The 20,841-nt window shown below is 38.4% G+C and overlaps 4 protein-coding genes across 7 annotated transcripts in view; all 4 read left to right on the top strand.

The window, feature by feature from the left end:
* Positions 576-1,793, top strand: LOC109835907. Its single transcript, XM_020403885.1, has one exon. The coding sequence runs from the start codon at positions 634-636 to the stop codon at positions 1,561-1,563; it is 930 nt and encodes a 309-aa protein (XP_020259474.1). The 5' UTR covers positions 576-633; the 3' UTR covers positions 1,564-1,793.
* On the top strand, positions 8,773-9,418 carry LOC109830803. The gene is made up of 2 exons (XM_020398168.1): positions 8,773-8,905; positions 8,993-9,418. Exons 1-2 carry the CDS (start codon positions 8,789-8,791, stop codon positions 9,416-9,418), a joined length of 543 nt encoding a protein of 180 aa, XP_020253757.1. The 5' UTR covers positions 8,773-8,788.
* On the top strand, positions 12,041-16,815 carry LOC109850910 (F-box protein PP2-B11-like). Of its 4 annotated transcripts, none has more exons than XM_020420997.1 (3): positions 12,041-12,125; positions 14,646-14,764; positions 16,035-16,815. In XM_020420997.1, the coding sequence occupies exons 1-3, from the start codon at positions 12,123-12,125 to the stop codon at positions 16,525-16,527; spliced, it is 615 nt and encodes a 204-aa protein (XP_020276586.1). In that variant the 5' UTR covers positions 12,041-12,122; the 3' UTR covers positions 16,528-16,815. The 4 variants fall into 4 exon arrangements, with proteins under 4 accessions (XP_020276586.1, XP_020276592.1, XP_020276605.1 ...); XM_020421003.1 differs by having other exon boundaries at positions 16,047-16,815; XM_020421016.1 differs by lacking the exon at positions 12,041-12,125 and adding an exon at positions 12,150-12,755 and having other exon boundaries at positions 12,825-14,764.
* The window catches only part of LOC109830809 (F-box protein PP2-B11-like), a 21,783-nt gene continuing 19,640 nt past the window's right edge, over positions 18,699-20,841 (top strand). The window contains exons 1-2 of the mRNA XM_020398174.1: positions 18,699-18,782; positions 19,138-19,422. Of these exons, the coding sequence (XP_020253763.1) occupies positions 19,159-19,422 (264 nt within the window). The 5' untranslated portion in view covers positions 18,699-18,782; positions 19,138-19,158. The remainder of the gene's footprint in view (positions 18,783-19,137; positions 19,423-20,841) is intronic.

A 20,841-nucleotide genomic window follows, 5' to 3' on the forward strand; every position in this document is an offset into this window, starting at 1 on the left:
GAAACCCTTATCTACAAAACTTTTGTTAACCAAACATAGTAATAGAATACCACCAAAAAAGTTTATTTATAAAAATATCCCTATCAGATGGGAATCCTCTTCCTAACCTTAAACTTGGGTGAAACAAACAACCCCCAAGTCAATCCTCTTCCTAATTGTTGTAGTGCGCGCGGACTTTAGTAAACATATTAGAATACCAAATCTAGATTGACTAGTAGATTGATACCAAATTATCAATATAAGAAAATTAATTAACACAAGCAATAGAAAAAGTCAATGCGGTTACAATTTTAAACTGCAAACGTAAAGTCTTACTTCTTATGTTTTGTAATTTCGTTTATTTGAAAGGGCAAACAGCCTCCCGAACCTTGCACAGTTGATCCCACTTGCTCCCGATCCACCCGGCAAAAGCTCCGACTCTACTACAGTCCACGTGGCACTTCTCAGTCCCACTCATCTTTAGATTCAAAACACTTGTCAATTTGAACGGTTAAGATGAGAAAGGCACCGATCAGTTATATACCCTGGCCCCACAGCCTTCGTGTATAAATTTTTCGCATTTTCTCACGGTTATCCGTATTCATCATCTCCTCCAACAAAATCGATCAGAAAAAAACCCTAACCCTAATTTTCATGGAGAACTACGCCTGCTCTTCGTACACAAACTCCGACGCCTCCTCCCCTCTCTCTTCACCCTCCATCGCCGTCTCCGCCTTGGACGATCTACCGCCTGCTGCCGCCCGCGTCAAGCTCATGTGCAGCTTTGGCGGCAAAATCCAGCCCCGATCCAACGAAATCGAAATCAAACTAGCCTACGTCGTCGGCGAGACCAAGATTCTCTCCGTAGACAGATCGATCAGGTTTCCGGCGATCATCGGAAAGCTGTCGGCGATCTCCGGCTACGATGACTTCATCCTGAAGTATCAGTTCCCCGGTGAGGATCTTGATTCTTTGATCTCGGTTACTAACGATGGCGACCTCGATCACATGATGATGGAGTACGATCGGCTTCAGAGGATCGAATCGAAGCGGATCCCGTGGCTGAGACTGTTCCTCTTCGGTTCAATCAGGAAGAAAAATCAGGATCCGTCGCCGGCGGTGACGCCGAGGGAGGCGCCGGATTATCTTTTCGGTTTGGACGCGCCGCCGGAGAAAGAGGTGGGGGAGCCGGCGCCGGAGCTTCAGAGGGTTCAGATCGGCGAGAAACAGCAAGGCGAAACCCTAGCTAGGGCTTGTCCTCCGGTCCAAGGGAAGTCACCACCTGCTCCGGTACCGGAACCGGCTCAAGCGTGCTGGCAAAATCCTCGATTGGCGTCGATTGTTTGCGAGGACGGGAAATTTTATCTGGTTCCGATGAGTCAAGGAGTTTTTCCGGCGAATTATACTACCTTGCAGAGGGTGGTGCCCCCGGCGTGCAATAGCCCGACTGCGGCGTACCCTGCTGCGGCAAACTTTGGGATGGGGGCGTACGATAACTGCGGCGCGGGTTTTGCGGCGTATGATAGCGTCGGCAGGCAGGTTTACTATACGGGAACGGCGGCCACGTATCAGTCAAAATGTTAACAACGTGGCTGTGCCTGCGGAGTCTGAGATACTTAAACCCTCTCAGGTTTCTTGACTACTAAAAAGTAATAAATAAAATAAATAAAGTTCCTTCTTTAAGGGGTCTCTTTTTTGACTTTTTTAGTTGTTGTGGGTACTTTGGGTTTTTTTTCTTCCCCCAGTTGTGCTCAGGTTTGTTTTTAGAGCTGCATGTGGTGGTGACATAATGCATGGCTGTGTTGGAATGTAAATATTTGTTTGAATATAGCTTGATTAATAGTTTTAATTGTTTGGGGTTTGCTTTTTGGTAGAAGCAGTTGTTTGGGTTTTTGATTTGGATTGTTAATTTTGTTGTTTTTTGTGTGTATAGATTTTGTTATCACATTGGTTAATTTGACGTTCAAGTTTATAGGAGTTCAGTTGCGCTCGATCAGTTTAAGGTTTGTAAGATATTGCACATGTTTCATCCTTTGCTGTACCGTAGAAAGTTGGATACTTCATCATCCTCTGTAAACTCGTAAATGGGTTAATTAAGTTCAGGAGGGAGGTTTGGGTACGGATGCAGGTGGAGCAGCTGCAGATAAAGCAGTACACTCGGTTCGAAGTTTAAGCTGGTGAAGTTTGAAGCCTTGAAGCTTTTAAAGGTTGCAACTTTTTTTGTTTTGGGGGGTTTAATGCATACTTTGAGTTACTGGTAGTTCGTAAGTTCGCATTTTTCTTTTTTAAAATGATTTGGTGCGGTTGTTTGTTTGGTTGTATGTTGGTTTTTGTAGTGCTGAGACTTGGATATGAATGTGCAACTGAATATATGGTACAGGTAGAAGTGCATACAGTAAGGGACGGATATATTACACCTAAGGAGAGAAGATGGGCTCCTTGTTCTTTTCATTAATTGTAAGGAGTTTGTATTCTGAATTGCTGCGTAACTTCACAAAGAAAGCACTCCATTTATAGGCTATTCGCCCCTACATCTGTACCCCCAAAAATAACATCTAAAATAAATTCCATTAACTACAAATTAATATTATTTACTGTCCTAATTTAATTTACATAATAAGCCCATTAATTCTCCACTAATGACCCATTATCACCCATTCCCACATGAGTATTTGGTTGATGTGGTCAACCCTACTAACAGGATATGATCCTTATTATATTTGTATGCACTTAACAATTATGGATATTAATATAGATATGGATTTGCATGTGGATATATAAGAATTATGTACGTGTGAATAGAAAAGAATATAAGAAAGTTAGATAATATTGAAGAAAATATATAGTTCATATCATGCAAGAGAGTTCACTAGTATATTCGTTATATCTTAAAAACTAAGATTAGATATCTTGATTATCAAAATTAACCTCAAATCCATTAACCTAAGGATTAAAATTATCGCAACAGTATGATCAATATATATATATTTGGGTATTTTGGATACTAATATGGATATTTCGCTACACAACCATATCCATAAGCATATTTTACCGGTCGGTTATAGATTTCAGTAATCGATATTTATCTGGATATTTATCGGTACAGGTCTGTTTTTTGGAGTTGGGAGAGTGATTATGTGCATTATGTAAACAACCATGTGCTGAAAGTATTGAAAATTTGGCTGATGATGCGGTCAACTGTAATGGGCTATGTCCATAAGATGGCAGGTGGAAGCCCATGTGCAAGCTTAACGATACTGTCCACAACGGAGTAGGTTGCTTCTTAGAGCATCTCCAACAGCTTCCCCATTTTATTGGTATTCTCACTTTTAGAGAATTTTGGGCTTTTTTTGGTCCAATAGATTCCCCATTTCATTCCCCAAAATAGGGATGGAGAAGAAAAAAATAAGAGTCTTCTCCAAATCTGGGGCATTCTTCTAATATTTGGGGAAAGCTTTGTCATAAATATAACACGTTCTTCAAAACGTGATGGAGGAGAAAATAAATATAAAAATAAAATCTATAATTACAAAAATATCATGGGGGCAATTCCAATGCATAAGAGCATCCCAAAATAGGGCTGTAGAATATTTTTATTATTGTAATAAATGCAAGATTCTTTAAAATGGGGAAACTGTTGGAGTTGAAGCAAAAATAATTTGGAGAATATGACTTTTGCTTCCCCATTTTGAAGAAAATTTTTGGGAAACTGTTGGAGATGCTCTTAAGTTCTTTCCGCTATGTCTCTCCTTTGGGCTGAATTTAATAAACAGGTTCAGTGAAGTCCGCACTCTGAGCTCCAAATTCCAGGTTCAGTGAAGTCCGCACTCTGAGCTCCAAATTCCTACTTCTCTCAAAATGTTCTGAATTTCTTGAAACTTCTCTCAAAAACAAAAATCTACAAAGATTCTTAAATGGGATAATGCATTGATAATGTTCTAATTGTATTGGTACAATATTCTAATTATATTGTTGTTCATGTCAGAAAGTTAGTTATATAAGTAAGAGGATATTTGGGGGAGTTTATGGTCCCTTAATCTTCTTTGATGACTGATTAATCTAAATGAAGCAAATCTTTGCACTGATAGCACTCGTTAAAGGGCCGGAGGAGATTTCTCTCGGCGTGCCCTCTGACGTTCAGATCAGTGATAGATAACCAAATTATCAGCATGCAGAATCTAGTGCAGGGTTTCATCCAGCCTACCTTGGTGCAGTGAGACTATCAATCTTTTTATAGAGAATTCGTTAGGGGGAGGGGGCACATTGGTAATTCGACCCGATCAGCGGAGTCGGTCGACCAGACTCCACTCTACATGCATTGACGGTCGGTTAAGTGAGTCAGTTTTGCATTTAATATGACAGTGACATAATGTCGGGAGTGTGAGGGTTGACTAAGAAGTCATTATGACTCTGGCCATGCATTTAATGTGATGGCGACTGGACGGCGAAGTATGCGCGCCGAAGATGATAGATCATCTTGCATTTAATATGACAGTGACATAAATGCGAGTGGTGTTGATGAAGCTGATAGATCATTCCGTCATTTGAGACATTCTCTAATGGAGTTCGACCAGAAGATGCCTTTCATCTTGTACTCGGTTTTCTTTAACAGATACTAGCTTGAAGACGTCTTTTGTCTCCAGCAATTTTTAGGGATTTGAGTTGACCACTAGGATTTGGCCGTATGTCGCCTATCTAGCACCTATAAATACCTCCTTTCCCTTCTTCCTCAATGCACTTGCTAAAACCCTAACCCTAGAAATTTCCAAGCTTCCATCTTTTAGAACTTCGAATCTTGCTCCTATCATTGACTTCGATCACTTTGCTCTGATGGCCTTTAGTACGCAACCTTCTATGGCCCGTAACGAGGATTGAATCTCGTTGATCTGCCAGTTTAAATTGTCAGTACTCTAGGTTTTCGTTACAATGGCAAAGGCGTATGACATCCCTAGAACTTTTATGCTATTTGTTCTGCTGTCTGACCGTGCGATCTAGCACCACAGGGGGTAACTTGGTGCTGATGTATTGGCACCATGTCTAGTTTGGCCTTCACCTGCAACTACATCCTTCTCTTTAGCGGGTGTTTGAGTGCTCGGAATATTGTCGGTGCAATTGAAGCCCAACTCAGTGGATTTTTAGGTCGCCTTCCTCGTCATCTATCACCAGGTGAACGACGAGCGGACGTTAGGAATCCTGGGCCACTTGTTGTGTGCGAAGGCTGGTCGAGGCAAGGGGAACTTTTATGTCCAGTCAGTCGGCAGTTTTCGGCTGGTCTTGAATGTCCTCGAGCATGAACAAGTCCTGCATACTGCTCTCAAGTTGGTGACATCCCTTGGAGACAGCCTTCTTCGTCTTCTTCTTCTCCGACCTCTCGGCCTGGGCAGTGGACGTAGTCAAACCTAGACCAAGTCGGGCCACAAAATCAGTCAGGTCATGACGTAGAGCCTGGACCTCCTCCGTTGCCAGCTTGGCATTCAGTTGCTTTTGAGGTGCCTTAGAGGAGCCTGCACGAGGAACCTCTTCTGATTGCACTTCAAGAGCCAAAAGTGCAGTTCGAGCAACATCCTCCTCTGTGTCCAGAATATGAAATATGCCAGCAAACTTAGAGCACAACATTATTAAAGAGGTTCTCGCATCGATAGGGCCCTTCGTATGCTCGGATCTTTTCCAGCCCTTGCTTCTCCACTTTGGGGAGCTTCACCGCCTTCAAATCCTCCTTCTTGATCTCTGGCCATGGAGAACAAACCAAAATGGGGTAGACATCGAAGATGAAGAAGAACTTCTCCTTCCAACAATGCTTATGTTAGAAAGTAAATTTTATAAGTGGGAGGATATTTGAAGGAGTTTAGGGTCCATTAATCTTTTCTGATGACTGATTAATCTAATGAAAAGTAGATCCCTGAAAGATAACACTCGTTAGAGGGCTGGATGAGATTTCCCTTAGCATTCCCCTCTGACGTTCAAGTCAATGATAGATAAGCAAATTATGCAAATTATTAGAATGCAGAATCTAGTTTAGGGTTTCGTCTAGCCTACTTTGGTGTAATAGAGTTATCCACCATTTATAGATAATTCAGGGTGGGTGGGTGGGTTGCGTGGGGGGGCACATTGGTAATTCGACCCGCTCGGTGGTGTCGCGGTCGATCAGACTCCACCTGGCACGCATTTGGCAGGTCGACTAAGTGAGGCGATAATGGCAGAATGGCGGAAGTGCATGCGTCGTCTGAGGAGTCATTATGACTTCGGCCCGAAGAGTCACTATGAGTGGCTATGCGTTTGTAGCGATGTCGACTAGGCGACGAAGTATGGATGCCAACTGGCCATGCATTAAATGTGAGTGGCATTGATGAAGCTAATCAGTCATTTCGTCATTCGAGACATTCACTAGTGGAGTCTGATAAGAAAACGATTTTGTTTTAGATTCAGATTTCTTTATCAGATCTCAGTTTGAAGACGTCTTTCATCTCAGACTCGGACTGCCAGGGATCCCAGCGGTGCTCGCACTCAAGTCAAAATTTCAGATTGTAAGAATCAGCCCGTTAGTATGACATGGGGCCAACTCTTAATGGCTTACTAGACTTGGTAATCTACGCCTCTATACTTAAAGGAGAATCCAAAGAGTTACTGTTCATGCTACAGTAAACACTATATAATGAACAGTAAACCGAATCTGGTGTTGTGCACTCGAAATTACTATTCATATTGCAGCAATTTATTATAGCATAAACAGTAAATCAAATTTGTTTCCCATACTTGAAGTTACTATTCATGCTATAGTATTTTACTGTATCATAAATAGTAAAGCAAATTAAATGTATTAAAACTTGGATCATTTTTTAAGTATAGAGGAGTAGATATAATTTCTAAATCAAATGTGTTAAAACTTGGATCCTTCTTTTTAATTATAGAGGAGTAGATATAATTTCTAATTTTAATTAAATTAAATATATTAAAACTTAGAGGGAGACAAATTTAAAATACAGTGCTAAAAAAATAGGGGTCGTGCATTGCACAAGGTGCACACTAATTCTAATAATACAACAATTGTCATTCTCTACCTCTGTTACCTTCACGCTACACGATTTTCCTCGTAGTTCCAGAATTTATTTCCCTACGTGACTTGATTGGGGCTTAATCTGTGAATAAGTATTTGAAAGTGGAGCAATCTGTAAAAGGAACGTAACTGGGGCTTCCTCTGTGAATAAATATTTTAAAGTGGAGCAATCTGTGAAAAGTGGACGTGATCACTGAGTGTGTTTGGATTTCAATGGGGTTAAGGGAAGTTAAGGAAAACTAGGTGAGAGAATGGAAGGGAAGAGAAGGGAGTTCCTTTCCCCTTGGTTACACCCTAATTTTGGGTAACAAATTTTATACTATTAGGGGATGAACCAAGGGGAACTAGGGTGAATAACTTCACCTCCTAAATGTTTCCCAAACAAGATGAATGGTTCCCCTAGTTTCCGTTCACCCTTATTTCCCTCAATCCAAACAAGCCCTAAAGGTGTGTTTGGATTTCAATGGGGTTAAGGGAAGTTAAGGGAAACTAGATGAGACTCGTGAGAGAAGGGAAGGGAAGGGAAGAGAGTTCCCTAGGTTGAGTAACTTCATCTCCTAAGGCCCTGTTTGGCAACCAAAAAAAGTGGCTTATCTAAGAGCTTGTGGCTTATTGAGTTGGTCAATAAGCTAGTAGAGCTGTTTGGTGACCAAAAATAAGAGGGGCTTATCTAAGAGATTGTGGCTTTTGCAAGTAGCTTTTGAAAAACTATCTCAAGTAGCGTTTGGGATTGGGAAGAAGCTGTCAATTATAATTCTTCCGTTTTTGCCCCTTTAAATAGGCCAACCGAACCCAAAAAAAAACCCTCTTTCTTTTCCAGCGTGAAAAACCTTCTGCCGTCGATTCTTCTTCTCTATTTCGCTCTTTGATCCGCCTAGGAGAAGAAGGGTTTGGATTCTTGCTCCCTGCTCAAATTCAACTAATTTACTGATTCTGAGTTTCCTTCTCGATCTATTTTTCGATTTGTTTTTGTTCATTAGGTTAGGGTTCTGTTCCTTTGATGTTTGATTGTTGTGGGGATGATAGCATGCGATTTGGATTTGGTTGGTACTTTAATTTTCTGTATTATCGTTGTTTCTAGATCTAGCCATGTCTATCATTAGCCAATTCCCAGGAAATACTAATTAATAGAAACCTTACTAATGTAATAAAATACTATGATCCGCCTTAACCTGAGAAAATTTATAACAATGATGCACAAAATTATAACTTTGATTTATCTTCTAGTATAAATCATCTTGCTTCATAAATTCTTGTGTTAATTGGAGTCAATGTGTGATTTCAGGCACTGAACACGTTGCAGTAATTTTGTTCTATGAAAATAGAATTGTTCATAGAGTATTGTCCATGTTTACATAGTTTGCAAGTACATGGGTTTCTGAAAGCAGTACACCAGCAGAATTATAAGGAAGAAGGCTTCCGTAGTATTATGCAGGCAAGAAAAATACCAACAAAATTAAGGGAAAATTTTATAATACGTGCATGGTCCTAATTCATGTAGCATAGTAATATCATATCCATCCAGTGTCTTGCACTAGGCGAGTTGATCTTTTGTGAAAATAAAATTATATCAAGCTAATTGTAGACATTGTAGTGCTATGGGAGACAATTTCTTGTGTAAATGACATTACAGTAAAGTAATAATATTTGTATTATGCTAATATGCTAGCTTTGATTGTCTTATGTCATTGTTCGCTAATACAGAATTCATCTCCACTCATGAATTATAGAAGTTTAAAAAACAAGTATGATCAAATGAAGAGAGATTGGAGAATTTGGAAAGGTTTGAAGCAATCTGAAACTGGCCTAGGTTGGGATTACATAACTGGAAAGCTTGATTGTTCCAATGAGTGGTGGGAGATAAAAATCAAGGTTAGTTGTTTTCTCACATAGTCATAATTGGTAAATTAAAGAAAAGTTAATATTTTGTTTGATTTAATATTTTATGATATTGTGTAGGAAAAACCTGAAGCTAAAAAATTTCGTAACAAAGGGGTACCATGCGCCATTGAAGAGCTATGGGATCAGCTATACTCGGATGTAGTAGCTAACGGGTTAGAATGCGTTACTCCCGGCATGAATCCTTCAAGTGTGGTTGTGAATGATGTACAATCTGGAAATGTTGAGAGGGTTCAAGCAGGTGTTGAAGAAGAGGAAACCAATAGTGAAGAAAGAGTACTTGGTGAGTATGAGGATTCTCAAGATCATGTTTACTCAAAATATAGTCAATACTCATCTCGCTTGGAAAACCTAGAAAAAAGTGAGGGTACTTTTTGGCATGAGTTTTCAAATGAAGTGCTTAATGCTGATAATCAACAACCTAACCAAAGCCAAGGTGTTACCCAAGTACCAACTAGTGATAGGAGGACTTCTAAAGAACCATAAAAAACTGCCACAAAAACAGTGAATTCTATGCCAATGAAGCGTAAAAGGAGACAATCTACAGGATCAACAATGATGAACCATCATCTTGAAAACATGGTTGCATTTTGTGGTCGTGCAGTCCAAGCACTTGAGTCAGATGCTAGTGCTCCTGATAGTGTGACAAATACTCAAACACCAGTGAATTGTGCTGTAATGGTGATGAATGTTCTTAAAAATATGGATGGGTTGGAAAATGGTAGTGCTTTGTGGTGTTATGCTGTTTATTTACTTGAGGATGCTATGAGAAGGGATTTTTTCTTTTCTATGGAGGATGATGCTTCTAGGTTGGCTTGGTTAAAGTTTATGTATGATATGAAGGACAAGTAAACGTTTGAACTATTATTTATTTGTTTAATTAGGTGTGGTAATTTTAGATATTTCAGCCGTTGTTTGTGTTTTATTAAGTGTTGAAGTTGTGTTTAATTTGGTTGCATGAATTCTTAATCTTATGGTTGTATGGACTGTTAAACTTTGTGGTTGTGTTTAATTTGCATTTTACCTTGTTTAGACTTATCTTCATTTTTTTAAACTAATCATTGTTTAGGTGTATTATGGATATGAAGAAAAGGAGGAAGAAAAAGCAGAGAATATTTTGGCTTATAACTGCATGTACAACAAGTGCTATAGCTACATATTACTACAAATACATTTACAAAGAACCATGCATGACTTCACATCAAAGAGGGGAAGATTGGATGAGAGAAATTCTAAATGGACATCCTATTCGATGTGTGAATGCCTTTAGAATGGAATCAAGAGTATTTTTGCTACTATGTGAAGAGTTACAATCCAAATATGGATTAACACCTAGTAGGAACATGACAGTGGTTGAAAAAGTGGGTATATTTGTTTATACTATTGCGTTGGGTCTCTCTAATAGAGATGTTGGTGAGCGATTTCAACGTTCTGGTGAGACTATTAGTAGAACCATTACCCAAGTTTTAGAAGCGATTTGTGGTAGAAATAAAGGTTATATGGGTCTTGCACGCGATGTTATACAACCAAAGGATCAAAACTTTCAATTCATACCACCTCAAATCACCAATGATACAAGATACATGCCTTATTTTAAGGTAAACATTATTGTAATTGATACTTAATTTGTAAATTTTGATACGTACCATTATTATAATGATGAAGTTTAAATTATAGGATTGTATTGGATGCATTGATGGTACTCATGTGGCAGCATGTATTCCCGAGGCTGATCAATTGCGTTATAGAGGGAGAAAAGACATCCCCACTTTCAATGTCATGGCTGTGTGTGACTTTGATATGTGTTTTACATTTTTGTCTGTTGGGTGGGAAGGATCAGCACATGATACACGTGTTTTTCTTCATGCGATTAACACGCCAACAATGAATTTTCCTTATCCTCGACAAGGTTTGTTTTTGTTTTTTGATTAAATTTATTTACTTCGATATATTATAGTCATAATATTTTCTTTATTTAATCTCACTTTTCTTAAATTTTAATATAGGTCGATATTATTTGGTTGATAAAGGATATCCGGATAGACTGGGATATTTAGTACCGTATCCCAAAATAAGGTACCATCAATCGCAGTTTCAAAGAGAGGCGCCAACCAATGCTAAAGAAACTTTTAATCGTGCGCATTCATCTCTTCGTAGTTGTATTGAGAGATCATTTGGAGTCTTGAAGAAAAGATGGAAGATTCTTCACCAAATGCCACAGTATAGTGTGAAGACCCAAATTGATATTGTTATGGCCGCATTTGCATTGCATAATTATATTCGCATTAACTCAGTCGATGATCCGTTGTTTACAGTGTTAGAACAGCAACCAAATTATGTACCCGAAGATGAAACTCAAGATGAACTCGAGGATCCTGATGAGAATAGTAATTCTTCAAGAGGGACAACTTCTGAAATGAGGGAAGTTCGTGATAACATTGCTCGCTTATTATGGGAGTCAATGTGATAATTGCCTACAGTATTAGATGTCGTATTTACTGTTTTCTTTCAATTGACCTCTCAATGTTTGTGTATTTTTCATAATGTTTTCCCTTATTATGTGATGATGGTTATTGTTTTTATCACGTGCATTGCATGTGCAATCTAACTAGTAAATAAATAAATAAATGAGTGTTGAGTAATTCTAATTTTATATCAATAATATTGCATGTCCTTTTTAGTCATTTACAAATTTAAGCTAGTTATACAGCTACTTTTGCCAAACAGCTCTACTTTAATCAGCTAGCTACACAGCTATAAGCTTTCAGCTACAATTTCACAGTTTTCAGCTAGTTTAACAGCTTTCAGCTATAATCTCGTAGCTTTCAGCTAGTTTTTGCCAAACAGAGCCTAAATGCTCCCAAACAAGGTGAATGATTCCCTAACTTCCCTGCATCCTTGTTCCCCTCAATCCAAACAACCCCTAATAAATCTTCTTCTCCTTTATTCTCACTTCATCAAATGACAGCGAAGAGTGAAAAAGGCGGACATTTTTAGTTGTACCATCGACGATGGAAGGCGGCGACGGCTTCAACAGTCTCCCCGAGGCGTGCATATCGCACGTGCTGTCCCTGACTTCGCCTCGTGATTCGTGCAGGTCGGCGGCGGTGTCGGCGGCGTGGTGGAGTACTCGTCGAAGAGGGAGCTTTACTTCAGGCTTTGTGATCCGGTCTTGATTGATGGCGGTAAGATGGTGAGTTTTTTGTGCTCAATTTTAGGGGTTTTGTTTATTGTGATCCTTTTAGAAACTTCTATAAAATTAATGTTTAAATTTTTAATTCTTTTTTGTCTGGATTCTATGATCCTTTGACAATGAAGGTAATGAGCTCGTATTGATCAGTTAAGGATAGAATTTGGAAATAATTCAAGCAATTTTTTTTAGTTTATATAGAAGGGCGTGCGACTTATTGTGCTTAATGCGCATTGATGCCACATTGGATGGGTAGCGCCCAGAGGCGTGGCTGACAATTTGGGGGCCCGGTTCTAAATTTTAATCGGGACCTCTTAATCAATCTTCAGAAGAAACTAATAATTGTTTTTATACGTAGTACTAACCATAGAAAGAATTTTTTATATCTAGAATTAAAATAAACATTAAGACATAGCAATGGTTCTATGCAAAACATATTACATGCAAAATATTGATAGTAAAAAAAAGATACACAAAATCAACATCTTACTAATAATCTTGACATGTCCGATAAGCTTACTGAGATTTTTAGCTGCCTTCCCATCACTCTTCGACGTTTCCCTCAATGACCTAATCGACCACACAGTTGGAAACAAAATCTTTCATCCATTAAGGTAATCTTTCAGCCACAAGGTAATCTTTCAGCACCACACAGTTGGAAACAAAATCTTTCATCCATTAAGGTAATCTTTCAGCCACAAGGTAATCTTTCAGCCATCACAAATTATAAAAAAAACATAATAATTACAAAGGAAAATACATAAAAATTTCATCCATTAAGTTATTTACTTTCACCAAATTAGCATTGCTATTTTCTAAACTCTTCACAAATTAGGTTTTCCCCCTCAGCCAACCAATTCTACTTTTTTTTATATGCCCACAAAGTCACATCCTAGTGAACTCAGCAAATCAACAATCAAAAAGTATTTAGTCATGTTTTCTGGTAGTGAAACTTATCACAAAGTTTTACAAAACTGCTATCAAAAGAGGTAACTTTTTACTAAGGAAAATGAAAGACATGCAAGAAAATGAAAGACATACAAAACCAAGGCAATTCATCAAACACATGGTAGGCATAGAAGGTTACCTTGAGAGGTCAGAGTCACAGAGAGGTGAGAAGACCAAGGGGCTGGGGTCTTGTTGATGCGGAAGCGCTCCTGCCCCTTGGCGATGAGGAAGAAGCGGTCGTCGGTGAGCTTCTCGTTCTTCACAATCTCGGCGACGCGGCCGACGGCGACAACGAAGGAGGATTCCGAAGATGAGAAGAGGATGTCGAAGTGGAGGTCGGAGTGGTGGAGGGTGTGCATCCTGATTCGGTAGCGAAACTCGAAGATCTGAAGAGGGAGGATCGTGCCAGGGAAAAGAACCAAAGGGAGGGGGAAGATTAGAAGCTCTGCCGCTGACGATGGCTTGATCTTTTTTTTGCGCGATTTGGGGGCGGCTGGGACAACGAAGGGGCGGCTGCGCGATTTGGGGGGCCCACCAAGTTGGGGGCCCTGTTCTGCGGAACCGGATGTTCCGCCTCAGCGGCGCCCCTGGTAGCGCCTTTTTGCGCCTTGCGGTGCCCTGCATGAGGACACTTTGCATAGGGTGCATGCAAGACTTAGCCTCGTATATTTTTGTCCTTATGCGCGGTAATCCGTATCCCGAAAAAGAAAACAAATCAATTAGGCCTTTTTAGTAGCCTGATTGAGGACCCTCACTCGTCCTCGTTTAGTAGTTGATTTTGCTTCAATATTAGTCTTGATTTGACAATTAATTTGGAAAAAAATTGAACTTCTTTTCTCTGTCAGGTGTTTAGCATTATGAATTAAGAATTTATTTTGTGATTTGGTAGTAAATATTATTTACCTTGACATGTTTTTTACATGAAATTTCCATAAACATGTCCTTTCGTGCTTGATTTTCTATCTTGAAAATTTATGTGCATGGTGTGAGCCTCGCTTCACTCAAGTTCGCGCATCACATTGCTCCTTACTCATGTGCGTGTAAAGGGACTTTGCGCCTGATGCATTGATAACACTGAGTTTTTCTCGAAACAAGCAACACAAAGAGTATAATGACAAATGGAATCTGAAAGTGAGTTTTTCTTACTGCCAGAGAAAAATACGAGAAGAAAAATTAATTTTAATTTATTAAATTGAAGATGCATGAAGTATTTGAGAGCTTATTAGTCATTTTTTGTTGAAAGAAATTGGTTTTTGGAAAAAGAAAAGTTTTGTTGCATAGGTGAAGATGTCCGTAGAGGAAATCTTTATTTGCTACTACGAATATATTTTCTATGACAACTCAATTTTCAGCTATATCAAGAAACAAGTTAAGGGTTATTAGCTAGTCACAAGATATTGCCCATGAGAACTCAAGCTTGGTAGCAAATCAAGATTACCTCCCTTGGCATAAAATGATTTGCAATTTGTTTATTCAAGGTTTTCTCAGTGTAGTCTTATAAGAAAAATGTGATCAGGTGCATTCCCAAGTTAATTCCCAAGTTAATTTTTTTGTTGATGAATGTGGTGATGATAGAGTTTTCAATTGGAGAGATCAAGCGGAGCAAAGTGTTATATGATTTCAGCTAGGGAGCTTTCCATTGTATGGGGAGACACCCCCCATTATTGGAAGTGGATACCTGTGGCTTATACAAGGTTAGATCTCTCGCTTGATTTGCTTTATTATGTGACTTTTGGCAATGTGGGTTGCTATGTACTTCAGGGAAGCATTATAGGTAGGTACTAAATTGATGTAGGGCACTTGTTATTTCAAAGTCTTCAAACTGCATGAACTTTTTTCATGATCTGTTTCTTTGGCATTATGTGCTGTCATGGTTTCCTCTTGACATACATGCTACATTTGGCAATTTAGTTTGGACAAATTTTTGGAGAAGATAAACTCACTTTAAGACATGAATATAACCTTCAATGGGAATGCTACATATCTAAATTCACATGTTTATCTTTGCTACCTAACTGCACTTAGTTAATATCTAACCTAACTCTTTGTTATGATATTCTCCTATTGTCTCAATATGAGAATACTGAATGACCCTTTTACTCTTCCAATTAATAGTCCTATATAATCGTGGTTTTACTGCTACATTATGTACAATCAAGAGACCCCCTTTAACAAATGAATGAGATACCATTCAAGATAATTACAAAAAATCATGAAAGTTCGAGGATGGTGGATAAATGAGAGTTTCATTTGTCGCTAGTTACTGACATAAACTTAATAATTGGAACTTTGTGCAATGGATCATAAAAGATGACCATTGTCCGGCTTACTTGATAGAAAGGATTCATGTAAGTAGGTGACCAAGTCCCAAAATTTTGGATAAAATCTTTCTCATTGTTGTTTTTGCTGCTGCTGTTGCTGCTGCTGCTGTAATAGAGTTGTGATTGGTGCTCAGTTCGAATCCATTGAGAACTTTTTAGTTGATATGCTTAGTATCTAGGAATCTAATCACCATGAATGAATCCTTGACAAAGAAAATTCGTACTTTACCTTTTTAATAAAAGATGGTATTTTGCGGGTCTTATTTATAAGCTTGATGAGGCTATTGTTAATATGCACATGTTCATTTTGTTCTCTTTCTCATTAAGTTGTGCTTTTGTTTTCCTTTTACAATTAACCATGTGGGCGACTTTCACAAGAAAATAGAATGATGGTTGATCCTTGTATCACTTCGTTTATCTATGCTTTTGGATGACAACTTCAGATTTTCCACATGCTGTTGTTCATAAGTCCTTCTCTTGATTTCTGCATACTCTTCAAAGATATTTTGCCATTTTAATCTTTTTTATCTCGTTAAAGCTTATGCATTCTGTCAAAATTTGGTTACTTCTGATACACGTTGCAAACCTCTTTGATACCAAACTGCAAAATCTTCTAACAAGAGATATTTCTGGTGAATCTAAGTCGCGTTGATAGGTTCTCCGAGGTGGCTCATCTCCTAAATGTCTGCTGGCTAGAAATCCACGGCAAAATACAAACCCGAATTCTCTCCCCAAAAACAAACTATGCTGCATATCTCATCTATAAGCTAGATGCAGCATCACACGGCCTCCAAGTTCCCGCCCAAGAGACCTCTGTCAAGCTCGGAACCCATGAATCTAAACACAAAGTCCGGTTACAGCCTGCTGACAGTGAGCAATCTATAGGAGGCCATGGACTGTTCTATCGTTTCTTTCAAGGGATTGTGGGTGTACCCAGGCAAGAAATTTGTGAGGATTTGGAGGAGAATAGGATTCCGGGTGTTAGAAATGATGGGTGGATGGAGATGGAGATGGGCGAGTTCTTTAATGATGGTGGCGATGACGGAGAGGTCGATATGTGCTTATTGGAAGTTAAAGGACGGCATTGGAAGAGTGGGCTTACTGTTCTTGGAATAGAAGTGAGACCAAAGAAATGAAGCTATAACAGAGATTTGTACGGGTATATGGATTTTAAGAATAGAGCAGATGCAGTCATTTCTTAGTAAACTTGATATATTTTACCAGATTCTATAAATTTAATTCTGGTTACGGACAAACATTATTGTATCTGATAAATTTTACAGGCTCATTGAGATCCGGTATAAGAGATTTTGGGCTCTTTTCTTTTGGGTTTGGGAACATTTAGGTGTGAGTTTTACAGACTGTTGTATAATCTCATTTGCAGCATACCTTAATTAGATGTCTATGATATGTAACATTCAGAAGTATTCTTTTGCAATACTTTTCTTTGGAAATGTTTATCACCAACATTTAAATTTTAGTTGTGTAAATCCATAAAACATTTGCAGGCACACTGATAAGAATGAAATTTCATCAGGAGGCAGTTTTGTTGAACTGCTATTTTTCAGAACTTAAGTGTGGTCCAGATTGAGAAAGTGTTTGCAACTTTAGCCTAGAGAAATTTGCTACGTCAGTAGCTTGCAAATCGGCTTTTATTTACTGTCTGAGAATACTCTTCTGTGCACGTGTCTGCCATCAGCTGTCTCAACTTTTATCCTGTGCAGTTGATGAGAAGGATGATTCTGACCGTTAGAGACTCATCGGATGCCAAGTTTCTTGCCGTCCTCCGATGCTCCTTAGTCGGAGGGTGATTCAACAAATTGGAGGGTGATTCAACAAATTTACCAATCCACGAAACAATGTGTCATTTCATCTCTCTTGCGCGCTGGTTGTGTGCTGGCTTTTGCGAGCCAAATAGCGGGGTTGTCATTTTGATGTGACCTTAAATCAACCGAAGGCTACAAAGTAGAGCTAGGCGACCTAGGCATCAGACCTAACACCTAGGCGCCTAGGTGGGACCTAGGTATTACTATTTTTTATTTTTTAATTACAAACAATGTTATTGAAAGATCTAGACACCTCTACGTGCGAAACTAGCCCCTAGACATTGGACGTATGAGGATTTCTTTTTTTATTTAAGTGGCGATGAAAGTGTTTTTGCTAAATGTTGGAGGAACTAGAGGAGGTGTTTGTAGTCGCTGGAGGCGGCCACGGGACGCGGAGGCAACGACAACGGAAAACGATCAAGATCTAAACCGTGCAGTCTGCATATGCGATCTCCGCTCTCCTAGGCACTCATGAGACTTAGGTAGACGGCGTATGTATCGCCTTAATCTAGGCGGAGCCTTTTTATTTTATCTTTTGATAAGAGGCGGAGCCATTTTAGAACATTGATATTACTTGCAGAAGACCCTTTGAAGCTTGTGTTTCGTTGGAGATCTAATGATCTATAGATTCGAAGCTTTCCATCTCCAATAAGGGCCTGTTCGTTTGCCTTAAAAAAATGGGAAATCAAAGAAATAGAAAACTATTTCTAAGAAAAATGAGTTTTTGAATTGTTTGGTTGGCTAAAAAAAAGGAAATCAAAGAAATGGAGATGAGATGAGATGAGTTGTCACATTATTATTGGATGATGTGAGTGATTTTTTAAGAAAAATAGTTTTGTTGTTGTTCGGTTGGCGAAAAAAATAAGGAAATGAATTATAAGAAACCTATTTCCTGTAGTTTTGTTGTTTTCTTTTGTTTGGTTCATTCTTAAAAATAAGAAATGAAATGAGATGAGATGAGTTGTCATTGTATTATTGGTGATGTGAAGAAAGATTAAGAAAAGTGTTTTCACAACTTTTTGGGATGAAAACTAAGAAATGAAATGTTAATGAGATGAGGTGAATTGTTATAATATTTTATTCGATGATGTGAGTGATTTGAAATGATGAAAAGAGATGAGTTGAGTGATGTTTGGATGAAAATAATATTTTATTAGATGTGATGGATGAGTTGTTAGATGAAAATAATATTTTATTAGATGTGGTGGATGAGTGGTTAGATGAAAATAATATTTTATTAGATGATGTGGATGAGTTGTTGGATGAAAATAATATTTTATTGGATGTTGTGGGTGAGTTTTAGGGATGGAAATGGAAGAAATGGATTATTTTGAGATTTCCACCTTTTCCATTTCCATTTCTTGGTTTTTAGGAAATAAACGAACAGGCCCTAAACATATAGAAGGATTTTCGACTTCATAATCGGTTGGTCCTTGTCCGGGTCTTTTATTATTAAAAAAAAAGAAGTCAACGGAACTTTGGTCTTCTCCTTGTCCTCTCCCTCAAAACCTTCGCCCGTACGCAGAAAAGATTTATTATTTATATAGCGGAGAGTAGCAGAGAAAATTAAAGAAGAATTTTTCAAAACAGACCCACTCCAAATTTTTTTTCTTAAAACCGACCCGTTTTTTTTTTATTTATCAAAACCGACCCGATTTTGTAATTAACAGCTTAATCACCTTCCTAAACAGTCGGGGTTGGCAACCCCGACTATTTAGGACCTTAATTTTTAGGGTTTAAGGCTTCTAATTAGGGTTTAACACCTTCCTAAATAGTCGGCGGTGCCAACCCGACTGTTTAGGATAGTGATTAAGCTGCTAATTACAAAATCGGGTCGGTTTTGATAAATAAAAAAAAAACGGGGTTCGGTTTTTAAGAAAAAAAAAATTGAAATGGGTCTGTTTTGAAAAATTCTTCAAAATTAAAACATCAGAATCAAAAATGGAAAAATTTTGTTGGATCCAGCGGCTGCCGGAGGAGTGCCTCTTGCACGTGCTGTCCGGACCTCACTCGCGACGCGTGCAGGTCGCAGCAGTCTCGCCGGCGTTCCGCTCCGCCGCCGACTCATACGCCGTCTGGAAGCATTTCCTGCCGTCCGATCACGCCGACATCGTGTCCAGAGCCGTCCATCCAGTGATCTACCCCTCGCTGAAAGAGCTCTACTTTATTTTATGCGATTCCATCCTCATGGACGGAGGTAAAAAGGTATACTAATATAGGGCTTTTGTCATATTAGGCCCTAAATCTTTTCTTACTTGTATGTTAGACCCCCCCGAATCTTCATACTTCTAATTTATACCCCTATATCTATTAAGTTGTCTTAAATAACCCCTTATAAATAGAATTTTGTCATATTTACCATTTTAATCATTCTACAATAATATAAAAAAGCTCTCTTTATTTATTACTTGATCAACAACCCCCTCAAGTTTGCATTATTGACTTCCTTGATATTTTCTTTGGAGAAAATACCTTTATTAATATTTTTTCTTTTTTTTATCTTCTAGAGTTGTGATTACAGCCTTAGCTTCATTTGAATTTTTTTTTTGAACAATCCCTCTAAGATCGATAGCTAGAATCAAATTCTCTTCTGTAGTTCTATGCATTTAGTTGATTAAAAACATCCTTCTACTAATATCGTTAAAAACCGTCTTAAATTTTGAAGGAGAAATAAATTCTGGTTTTCAGAAGTTTCGAAACTTTGCTATAGTTTCTTTTGTTGAAGGTGGTAATATATCTCTTGAAAGATTGGAGTTAGATTTGAGAGCTTATTTTCCTATGAATAAGCATTGGGATGTGAGGCTTTTTACCAATGGAGAAGTGTTGGTTAAAATACAACCGTGGAAATAGATGGATGAATTGATAAGAATGGGGATAATAACTCTAAGATCTTGTAAGATAAAACTTAGAAGATGGAGTGCCTGGGAAGGAAATGTGATTGAAAAAAGGAAATCTTATGTGTGGATTAAAATGAAAAATGTTCCTCCTCACTTATGGAGTAAAGAATCTTTTGCTCAGATGGTTAAACCTTTTGCTGATCTGGTTGAACTGGATTCTCTTACCAATGCCTGTACTGAATTTGTAGATGCTGTGATGCTGGTCAGTTGTTTAGAGTATATTGATATACCTAAAATTTTAAAAGTTTTTGTTGGAAAAAATCAGTACAACATAGAGGTCACTATCATGTCTATAATGGGGGAAATTGATGAAGGAGAAAAAAAGAAAAAACAGAAAGTGGATCAATTGGAGGATAACAATCAAAGTTCTTATCAGGATAAGTGGTTTAAAGGTAGAAGAGGTAGTGGATCTGGATCTTCTTCTTTGAAGGACTCTGAATCTAATTCATGGAATGTTAAACAAGATTGGAGAGAAAATCCATGGAGTTCTCCTGCTGCTAGATTATTGGCTAATGCAAAAAATTTCTATCAAAAACAGAAATCAGACTGGGGGGTTTGGGAAGAAAGTACTTTAAAAGACAATACTGATGAACAACACCCAGAACAGATGAGGATGACTGAGATAGAAGATTCTGCTGAAATCATGTTAGACTGTGAGGAAGAGAAAGATAAAGAAGTTGAAAAGGAGACTTATGTGTCTCCCAGTAGGAAGGATAAGGTGGTTAAC

This window comes from Asparagus officinalis, chromosome 1, assembly GCF_001876935.1.
Source record: "Asparagus officinalis chromosome 1, Aspof.V1, whole genome shotgun sequence".
Taxonomy (NCBI): domain Eukaryota; kingdom Viridiplantae; phylum Streptophyta; class Magnoliopsida; order Asparagales; family Asparagaceae; genus Asparagus; species Asparagus officinalis.